Below are 11,554 nucleotides of genomic sequence, written 5' to 3' on the forward strand. Positions count from 1 at the left end.
AGACCAGGACCTTCAAGAAGAAGCTCGAGGCCTACGGCAGGGGCTGGCACGACGAGCTCCAGTCCGTGTCATGGTCCATCCGCACCACGCCACCAAGCCAACGGGTAAGACCCCGTTCTTCCTCATCTACGGAGCAGAAGCGGTTCTCCCTCACGAGGTCAAACATCCCTCCGCGCGGGTCCTTGCGTTCGATGAGGCGCAGCAGGACGCCATGCCGGGGATGGACCTCGTGCCGGGGAAGGAACGCCACCATGAAGCCGCGCTACGAGCGGCAAGGTATCAGCAGGCGATGCGGCGGTACCACTGCCGTAACGTCCGCTCCAGGACGCTCGAGGTGGGTGACCTCGTCCTAAGGCGGGTGCTCTCCAGGGAAGGGCTGCATAAGCTCTCACCCATGTGGGGGGTCCCATTTCGGGTCGCCCATGTCTCCAGGCCTGGCGTCGCGCGCCTGGAGACACAGGACGGGATCCCCGTCCAGAACGCCTGGAACATCCAGCACCTCCGGAAGTTCTACCCATGAAGAAAGGCCCAACGCCTGTGAAGAAGGCCCAGTGTGTGTGAAGGTCTCCGCTCGTGACACTCTCACGTAATAATGAGTGGGGCTGTACATGCCCCGGAGTCTCAGGAGAGCCTCCCTCGGGCCTTTGGGGCTCCCTCCCACGTCCTAGTGGCAGCACTTAGCTCCGCGCTGGTGAGAAGACTTGAAGACTAGACTAGGTGCCGGATGCGGCTTTTCATTTGCTTTCCGTAGTTGGCTCGCCCCTCTTTAATTGAAGTTTGCTTCTGGTGTTCTCGGCTGATTTGGTTCCGTTGCCTTCTGCCTCTGTTTCCGTCTTCAGTTTAGCCTGTACTCTCTCTCGCATTCCTCGCGAGGGGGCTGGACAGGTGCCTTCGTGAGCGTTTTTCCCTTTTTCTGCTTTTTGTCTTCTGCTTTTCGCGAGGCACCCTCGTTCGAGCCCACAAGCTAGTGCACCTCTCCTAATCCGTGCCCCACGGGTACCGCAATACAGAGCGCTGGGTCAAGGCCATCGGCGCCTGCGACCAAGGCTCGGGAAAACGTTAAGCCTCCTAACGAGTTTTTCTGCAGTTTCTAAGCGCCTACCAGGCCAAGGGGGCCTCGACAGGCACCTAGAAGCGAGCACCTCGTGGAGAGGAGACTGCTCCGAGAATGTCAAGCTAAGTTATCCTTACATAAAACAACGATGTTGCGGCACAGCACAGGGACGATGAACATAGCATAATAACTGGGAAATCATAGTTCGTTGCACGCCCCTCCAGGGACCCATACTGGTTTCTTTCTTAATATAGGAAGGAAAGGAAGAATGAGATAAAAGCGGCGTGTGCCCCTGTGGCAGACCGTGAAGGTGGGCTCTTGGCGCCGACCCAAGCTCAGCCAGACCCCTCCTCGCGCTTCACATGGGCGCAGCGACGGGACGACCCGCTGCCACCTTCGAAGCGGGTGCGGCGGCTGGTCATAACCACCGCTGCTGGAGCTGTCACCGGGGCAAGAGCCGCCGTAGCTAGACGAGACGCGGTCGACGCCAAGGGCGGCTTCGCTCTCATCCTCGTCACGACCATCGCCAAGGCCGAGCAGCTCGTCGCCGTCGTTGACCTCGGGGCAGCACCCGGCGCGGTGACCATCTTCCCGAAACACCCTCATGTAGAGGGTCGCATCACCATCGTACTTGGAATGGTGGGTGCACCGCCTACCCAGGCCTCATGCGCGGGAAAACGTCTGCCAGCCGCGAGCTGATAACCCACAAGTATAGGGGATCGCAACAGTTTTCGAGGGTAGAGTATTCAACCCAAATTTATTGATTCGACACAAGGGGAGCCAAAGAATATTCTCAAGTATTAGTAGTTGAGTTGTCAATTCAACCACACCTGGATAACTTAGTATCTGCAGCAAAGTATTTAGTAGCAAAGTAGTATGGAAGTAACGGTAACGGTAGCAAAAGTAATATTTTTGGGTTTTGTAGTGACTGTAACAGTAGCAACGGAAAAGTAAATAAGCGAAGAACAATATATGAAAAGCTCGTAGGCATTGGATCGGTGATGGAGAATTATGCCGGATGCGGTTCATCATGTAACAGTCATAACATAGGGTGACACAGAACTAGCTCCAATTCATCAATGTAATGTAGGCATGTATTCCAAATATAGTCATAGGTGCTTATGGAAAAGAACTTGCATGACATCTTTTGTCCTACCCTCCCGTGGCAGCGGGGTCCTAGCGGAAACTAAGGGATATTAAGGCCTCCTTTTAATAGAGTACCAGACCAAAGCATTAACACATAGTGAATACATGAACTCCTCAAACTACGGTCATCACCGGGAGTGGTCCCGATTATTGTCACTTCGGGGTTGCCGGATCATAACACATAGTAGGTGACTATAGACTTGCAAGATAGGATCAAGAACTCACATATATTCATGAAAACATAATAGGTTCAGATCTGAAATCATGGCACTCGGGCCCTAGTGACAAGCATTAAGCATAGCAAAGTCATAGCAACATCAATCTTAGAACATAGTGGATACTAGGGATCAAACCCTAACAAAACTAACTCGATTACAAGATAGATCTCATCCAACCCATTACCGTCCAGCAAGCCTATGATGGAATTACTCACGCACGGCGGTGAGCATCATGAAATTGGTGATGGAGGATGGTTGATGATGACGATGGCGACGGATTCCCCTCTCCGGAGCCCCGAACGGACTCCAGATCAGCCCTCCCGAGAGGTTTTAGGGCTTGGCGGCGGCTCTGTATCGTAAAACGCGATGAATCCTTCTCTCTAATTTTTTTTCTCCCCGAACACGAATATATGGAGTTGGAGTTGAGGTTGGTGGAGCGTCAGGGGGCCCACGAGGCAGGGGGGCGCGCCCAGGGGGGCAGGCGCGCCCCCACCCTCGTGGACAGGTGGAGGCCCCCCAGACGTGGATTCTTCTTCCAGTATTTTTAATATTTCCCAAAAATACGTTCCGTGGAGTTTCAGGTCATTCCGAGAACTTTTGTTTCTGCACATAAATAACACCATGGAAAGTCTGCTGAAAACAGCGTCAGTCCGGGTTAGTTCCATTCAAATCATGCAAGTTAGAGTCCAAAACAAGGGCAAAAGTGTTTGGAAAAGTAGATACGACGGAGACGTATCAACTCCCCCAAGCTTAAACCTTTGCTTGTCCTCAAGCAATTCAGTTGATAAACTGAAAGTGATAAAGAAAAACTTTTACAAACTCTGTTTGCTCTTGTTGTTGTAAATATGTAAAGCCAGCATTCAAGTTTTCAGCAAATATTATGACTAACCACATTCACAATAACCCTTAGGTCTCATGTTTACTCATGTCAATGGCATAATCAACTAGCGAGCAATAATAATAAATCTCGGATGACAACACTTTCTCAAAACAATCATGATATGATATAACAAGATGGTATCTCGCTAGCCCTTTCTGAGACCGCAAAACATAAATGCAGAGCACCTTTAAAGATCAAGGACTGACTAAACATTGTAATTCATGGTAAAAGAGATCCAGTCATAGTCATACCCAATATAAATTAATAGTAATGGATGCAAATGACAGCAGTGCTCTCCAGCTAGTGCTTTTTAATAAGAGGGTGATGACTCAACATAAAAGTAAATAGATAGGCCCTTCGCAGAGGGAAGCAGGGATTTGTAGAGGTGCCAGAGCTCGATTTTAATGCAGAGATAAATAATATTTTGAGCGGCATACTTTCATTGTCAACATAACAACCAAGAGATGGCGATATCTTCCATGCTACACACATTATAGGCGGTTCCCAAACAGAATGTAAAGTTTATACTCCCCCTCCACCAACAAGCATCAATCCATGGCTTGCTCGAAACAACGAGTGCCTCCAACTAACAACAATCCCAGGGGGAGTTTTGTTTACAATTATTTTGATTTGATTTGCATAAAGCATGGGACTGGGCATCCCGTTGACCAGCCATTTTCTCGTGAGTGAGGAGCGGAGTCCACTCCTCTTGAGAATAACCCACCTAACATGGAAGATAAGGACAGTCCTAGTTGATACATGAGCTATTCGAGCATACAAAACAGGATTTCATTTGAAGGTTTAGAGTTTGGCACATCCAAATTTACTTGGAACGGTAGGTAGATACCGCATATAGGAAGGTATGGTGGACTCATATGGAATAACTTTGGGGTTTAAGGGATTGGATGCACAAGCAGTATTCCCACTTAGTACAAGTGAAGGCTAGCAAAAGACTGGGAAGCGACCAACTAGAGAGCGACAACAGTCATGAACATGCACAAAAATTAATAAACATTGAGTGCAAGCATGAGTAGGATATAATCCACCATGAAAATAAATATCGTGAAGGCTATGTTGATTTTGTTTCAACTACATGCGTGAACATGTGCCAAGTCGAGTCACTTAAATCATTCAAAGGAGGATACCACCCCATTATACCACATCACAACCATTATAATAGCATGTTGGCACGCAAGGTAAACCATTATAACTCATAGCTAATCAAGCATGGCACGAGCAACTATGATCTCTAATTGTCATTGCAAACATGTTTATTCATAATAGGCTGAATCAGGAACGATGAACTAATCATATTTACAAAAACAGGAGAGGTCGAGTTCATACCAGCTTCTCTCATCTCAACCAGTCCATCATATGTCGTCATAATTGCCTTTCACTTGCACGACCGAACGATGTGAATAATAATAAGAGTGCACGTGCATTGGACTAAGCTGGAATCTGCGAGCATTCAATAAACAGGAGAAGACAAGGCAATATGGGCTCTTAGTTAAATCAACAATAATGCATATAAGAGCCACTTCAACAATTTAATTATGTTCTTCTCCTATCGACCCCCAAAGAAAAGAAAAGAAATAAAACTATTTACATGGGAAAGCTCCCAACAAGCAAAAGAAGAACGGGAAATATTTTTGGGTTTTCTTTTTAATTATTACTACTACAGCAAGAAAGTAAACTAGCTTAAAGCTACAACTAAATTTTTTGGTTTTCTTAAGGTTTATTAAACACACAAGAAGAAAACAGGAAAAGAAAGTAAACTAGCATGGATAGTACAATGAAAAAGTATGAGCACCGACATCTAGCAATGAGTGTGTGAACATAAATGTAATGCCGGTGAGAAATACGTACTCCCCAAGCTTAGGCTTTTGGCCTAAGTTGGTTTATTGCCACGGATGGCCCGGTGGATATCCATAGTTGTAACCGGGGTCGTACTGAGATGAAGAAGACCCTGATTGCCACTGGTCGGCAATCATCTCTGGATCCCAATAATAGTTAGACTGTCGTGGAGGATCAAATTGTGGTTCCGACTCTGGCTCTGTAGCTGATGTAGGGTTCCGGTAGGCGTGAATGGCCGCCAGCGGAACGAGATACGGGCCTGTAGATAAATAAACAAGGAAGGAGCAGGCAAGGTAATAGTTTCAGGCCTGCAGATACGGGCCTGCAGATAAATCTGTGGTTCTCATAGCCTTTCACTTCATCCTTCCTTTTCTGCTCGATGGCATCTTCATAGAGTCTCTCGACAAAATTTGTCGTGATCACCGTCAACACTTTGGCTTCTTCAGAGATGTCAATTAAATTCATGGCTAGAAATACCATCCCTGCCCCTCGATGATTTGTGATATCATCGATGACGTCTTGACTTTCTGCCAACACAGACCTGGTTGTGCTTGGTTATTCCTTACGTTCTGAGATAATCTTGGAATTGTTTCTCGGTATCTCTTGAGATCTTCGAACCCAATCTTTAATTGACACCATATCATTGCTGCATCGAAGCATGACCGTGGTATTCCGAATATCAACAGGAACATCGGAAGCATAATACAACATGTTTCTCGTTCAATTACCCTCACACCATTGTATGGGTAATACCTTGATTCTTCCCTCGCCCCATTATCTAAATGCTTTTGAACTTTCTGTCCTATCAAGTATATCTTGCTCCGCTTTTCCTTTGGAAGGATATACTCCCACCTCTTATGTGTAAACACATTTTCCTTTCCATTGGTCTGATTAATCCGATAATTTCATTTTCCTTTCCATTGGTTTGTTTAACCTTCTTGTGATCTATATGATATAAGCAGAAATAATTCTCTGCTTATAAAACGCCCCGATGTACAACCTTGTCAGTGAGACCCTGTTACTATTGTTGATGACATTCCGGTAACCACCGATGGACGCGAACCTTGCCGATTGGTCCGCCTCGTTCCAACGAGCAGGAAAATGGTTCTCTTCGTCCCTCGCCCTTGGTACCGACGTTGTTGCCAACATAACTGACAGGTTGTCATCTGACATGCCTTGCTATCATCTGTGCAAGATGTCAGCGCCTTTCCTACCTTTAACCCACATGGTGGGCCCATAACCCACAGTTCCGCAGGATCGAAATCTGACTCTCCTGTACACCCTTGTCGCCAAAGTTATTCCTCACCCTGGCTTCGCATGTAATTCACAAGCCACCTTCCTAGAGATGATCTACTCTGGTATCAAATGCAACACTTATTCCGATTGCTCCGAACCCCTTTCACCCTCTGTTTCAGGCAACAAACTATTGCCTACCCGGTTGAAGCTTCTTATTGCACCTCCTTACCTTGCTCTCAATGTCTTTCTTGAATTTTGACTCGAGAGGTGCCTCTATGCCACGTTCACTGAGATAGCCCCCAGGTACCTATCTTATGTTGAGCTCCGTCCTTCCCGAGTCTTTCCCCCTTACTCCACCCCTAAAATCTCGGGACGAGATTTCTTGTAGTGCAGGAGATTTGTAACACCTCCAGTGTCATGCTACAGTAAACTCCTATTAATGGTGCCACATCATCATAATTAAATTTTGCTAATCATCACTTTGTCCCAAACCGACCTCAAATTCAAATTTTAAAAAAAAAGTCAAAATTATTTGTCCTCAAGCTATAAAACTAAAATGTTCGAATAGTTCTATACAATTTCCCTGATGAATGCCATGTTGAAACCAACTTGGTTTGACTCACAAATAAATTCCTAGGAAATTAATAAGTGGCCCAAAGCATTTAAATTGGCTTTTTCAAAATAAGCAAATATTTATAATTTTCCAAATGATGCGAAACATTGTGTGTGGTCTCAAAATATTGCAATACTAATTATGTGGCCATCTACACTTTTTACAAAACTCTTCTGCTAACAAATTAATATGCAAAACAGAGTTATAAAAAATAGGAACCAGAAAAAAGAGAGAGGTGCTACTGGGCATTTGGCCTAGCTAGCTACACAAAAGACCCAGCCCACCCCCGCTTGTCCTGTTCCTCTCGCTACAGGGGACAAGGGGGGCCGTGGCAGCCATCCGCCGGCGATGGCCGTGCGTGGCGGCCATCCGTCCCCTGCCCCTGCCTACAAAGCCCCCCCGGGCGCCCCCTCGAAACCCTAGCGCCCTCCTCCTCTCGCCCCCATCTCCCTCCCTCGCGCTCGGCCTCGTCGGCCTCCTCCGCCCCACCTCGCCGTCGCCGTCATCATCGCGGCCACCGTCGTTTCCGTTGCTCGGCAGCACATCAAGGAGGTCCGGTGTGGCCTGCTTTGTCCGTCCTGAGCACCAAACCGAGTCGGGGCGGCCCATACGCTCTGCATCGCCGTCGTCTCCTCGCCACGACCGCCATCTCTCATCGTCAAATTCGACGCATCCCGGTCACCCCGCGCTCGCTGACCTCAACCACAAACACCAGGGTGAGCATCCCCTTCGATTCCCCCATGTCTCCGCTTCAATTTGTACCCGTGCACGCCACCCTCCGTCATGGCCGAATCTCGGCGTCCGCGTACGCGCTCATGCTGCTGCTTTGCTGATGCTACTACCGCTATGTTGCTTGCTGATGCTACTGCCGTTATGATGCTGTTGCTGTTGTGCCGTTGCTTCTCTGCCCGCGCTAGCTGCTACTGCTCCTTCTACCGCCGCGCCCCTGGCCGTCCGTGCCCGCCTACGCCTACACTGCCGCTCTACTGCCACTGTTTGCTGCTTGTACTGCTGCTAGCTGCCCCTTGTGCCGTCGCTGCTGTTTGCCGCTGCCGTCGCCGCCTTCTGCGTCGCTCCTGTTGCTGCCGCTGCTCGCTGCCGCCGCTTCTACGGCCGGCCATGGCCGAGCTGTGAGTGTAGTGTGTGTGTGTTCTGCATAGTGTGTGTCCGTGCAGCTGGACATGGCCGTGTGCGCCCGTGTGTGCTGAGAGCAGCGTGGTGTGTGTGTGTGTGCAGCGTGGTGTGTGAGTGCGCCGTGCGTGTGGCCGGCTGGGCTATGGCCAGTAGTGGCCAGGCCCTTGCTTAGATTTAGTACTACTAGGTGCGTGCGTTCTGCTAAGTTAGTCTAATACTAGTAGATGACATGTAAGCCCCTTTAAATAAGTTAGATTTATTTATTTGTTTAGGTAAATAGTCTATGACATGTGGGCCACAACTGCCCTTTGACTAGCCAAAATTGACTTAGTCAATTCGGTTTAAGCTAAATATAATAATTCCAAAAATTCAAATAAACTTTGAAAAATCATATAAAATAATCCGTATTTCAGATGAAAAAGTTGTATACATAAAAGTTGCTCAGAACGATGAGAAGAATCCAAATATGTGGTCCGTTCGCCCGCCACATGTTCCTAGCATAGCGAACATGGAACATATCCCCTCCGGTCATCTGTCTGACGCAGGTCCGGAACCGGGAAAACTTTCCCGGATGTTATCCCCCTTCGCCGGTATCGTGTAGCACCGCGTTAGAACACGTCTAGCTATGCCTGTTGTCCTGTTATGCACCTGCTTGCTATGTATTTACTGTTTCTCCCCCCCCCCCCCTATTCTCTCCGGTAGACCCCGAGACCGATGCTGCCCCTGTGATCGACTACGTCGACGACGACCCCCTCCTTGCCAGAGCAATCAGGCAAGCCCCCCCTTTGATCATCCCGATATCGCCCATTCCATTCTCTCATGCTTGCATTAGATTTTGCTATTGTTATTGTTTGCTCCTATTCTGATGCATAGCATGTTTATTGTAACCTGCTTATTGTTACCTACCTGCTTATCCTAAACTGCTTAGTATAGGTTGGTTAGTGATCCACCAGTGACCCCCACCTTGTCCTTGTTGCCCCTGCTTCATCATCGAAGACCCGATCAACGGGATCGAAGACCAGGCCCCGACACCGCACATCACTTCCCCTTAGTTGCTCGACACTACTGGGTTACTATCGAGTGCCGAGGGTGAGGCCTCATCAGCACTTCTGATGTTAACCCGCTAGTGTAGTTATTCGGTCGTGGTCATCGAGGGTGATTCCGCCTTAACCACTTCCGATACGACTCTGTCGTGCAACCCCTCAAGTGTGAACCTCGAGGGTGGTCCCTCGTACGTTCACCTTGATGATTACATCGAGTGGAATTCACCGGGGGTGATTCCTCGGGTTTTCCCCTTGATGTTTGGACACACGGTTACTATGGTTACTATGACTTTACACTGAACCATGTTACTAAAGACGGGTCGACCCTGAGGGGTACTCGCGCGAGCATAATTGCGAGTGATGTGGAGTCGGGTTGACCTGGAAGGTGCCCGCGAGATAATTACGAGGCGTGGCCGGGCATTCCTAGCCCTTGCCGCAAGTCCTCGAGACGGGGCGACGGGGTCACATCTTTGGTGAGTCTCTGCTTGTTACCGCGCGTTCCTAATCCACTACGATTTGGATATTTGATCCGAGGGGCCTCTGGCCTGATAGCACTAACCATCACGTGGGCATAGTATGGGCGTTCTGCGTCGTATGCATCAGCCAAAGCTTAATAGACGTCATGCGACTGAGCGGCGCGCGCCGGGTTGGACTGGTAAGCTCCCGCCTTTTTTAAGGAGGTAGCTAGGTCTGCTCACCGGCCGCCCACGCAACGTGCAGGAGTTCCCGGGGCGATGGCCCATGACCCCTGGGGGCATAGGTTTAGTCCGGCGTGCTTGACCTCTCTATTAAGCCTAGGTCGGGTTGCGGCGTATTGTTTGGCCGAGGCCGGGCATGACCCAGGAAAGTGTGTCCGGCCGGAGTTAATCGAGCGTGGTGGGTAAGTTGGTGCACCCCTGCAGGGAAGAAAACATCTATCGATAGCCTGTCCTACAGTAACGGACACTTGGAGTTGTATCCCGATCGATACAACTAGAACTGGATACTTGAGATGAGACATGGATATGAGGTGATAACTAGATAGTATGGCTCTGGGATTGCTTTCTCGCAGGGAGTCGAGAAAGGATCTCTGGCTGAGGTTGATAACACTTCTACTACTTTACTTTATGCTACTCTACTCCCTCATGTTGCTGCAAGATGGTGGTTTCCAGAAGATGCTAGTCTTCGCTAGGACTAGGCTCTCCCCTCTATTCTGGCATTTCTGCAGCCCAGTCCACATATACATCCTTCCTTTGATAATGTTGCATATGTAGTGTAGATCCTTTCTTGCGAGTACTTTGGATGAGTACTCACGGTTGCTTTGCTCCCCTTTTTCCACCTCTTTCCATTCTTCTCGGATGTTGCAATCAGATGGTGGAGTCAAGGAGCCAGATGCCATCTTTGACGACTACTACTACCCCGAGGGTGCCTACTACTACATGGAGGCCGCCGACGACCAGGAGTAGTTAGGAGGCTCCCGGGCAGGAGGCCTGGCCTTTTTGGTCGTAGATGCTTTTGTTCTAGCCTTCTTAAGGCAAACTTGTCTAACTTATGTCTGTACTCAGATATTGTTGCTTCCGCTGACTCTTGTGTATTCGAGCCCTCGAGGCCCCTGGCTTGTAATATAAAGCTTGTATTATTTTATTTTGTGTCTAGAGCTGTGTTGTGATATCTTCCCATGAGTCCTTGATCTTGATCATACACATTTGCGTGTATGATTAGTGTACGATTGAATCGAGGGCGTCACAGTATGTTAAAATCTGCAGCTAGGCGTGAAGCATAGATACCTCCAAAGATGGGACCCTTTGTACGGTTCAGACTTAACCGTTTGGCAATAATACCGCCCATACTAACAGTATTATCACAGAATAAACCATGGAACAAAATAATAATAACAGGAACACTAAGGTTTCCACAGTTTCCGCGAACAATGAAGCAACGACTAGCAAATATTGCAAAGTAGCGTAAAACAGGAAAAATGTATGCTAGTGATTCTTGCATCGGAAACCTTCCTAGTCTCCCCTACAGTAATAGTGTCAATAAACCCGTCCACATCTTTACGACGTGGTTCCTCTAAACTACCCTCGAAAGGTATTTTGCAAACCTTGCAAAACTCATCTAGTGACATCTTCTTAACCACATCATATAAATGAAACTCTACTGAAGGAGGTGATTCCTTAGGATAATAGTAGAAGTTTTGCACAAAAGTATTGGTGAGTAAGAGATACTATTCGCGTTGGTCGCGGAGGAAGTCGGTGAGGCCTGCATTCTCAGCCAATTCATAAAAATCATCATAAATCCCGGCTGCTCTCAAGAAATCATTGGAAGGCCATTCACACGGCCGAACCTCCGCGGTGCGAGGCAGATTATATTTGGGCCTCTCTGCTTCTTCACCTT

The 11,554-nt window shown here is 48.2% G+C and overlaps 1 protein-coding gene across 1 annotated transcript; it reads left to right on the top strand.

Moving 5' to 3' along the window:
- The first annotated feature begins 211 nt into the window (after positions 1 to 211).
- Positions 212 to 10,810, top strand: LOC123160567 (uncharacterized). Its single transcript, XM_044578374.1, has 4 exons — positions 212 to 276; positions 1,309 to 1,585; positions 7,264 to 7,717; positions 10,529 to 10,810. Exons 1-4 carry the CDS (start codon positions 212 to 214, stop codon positions 10,621 to 10,623), a joined length of 891 nt encoding a protein of 296 aa, XP_044434309.1. The 3' UTR covers positions 10,624 to 10,810.
- The last annotated feature ends 744 nt before the right edge of the window (positions 10,811 to 11,554 follow it).

This window comes from Triticum aestivum, chromosome 1D, assembly GCF_018294505.1.
Source record: "Triticum aestivum cultivar Chinese Spring chromosome 1D, IWGSC CS RefSeq v2.1, whole genome shotgun sequence".
Lineage (NCBI taxonomy): Eukaryota > Viridiplantae > Streptophyta > Magnoliopsida > Poales > Poaceae > Triticum > Triticum aestivum.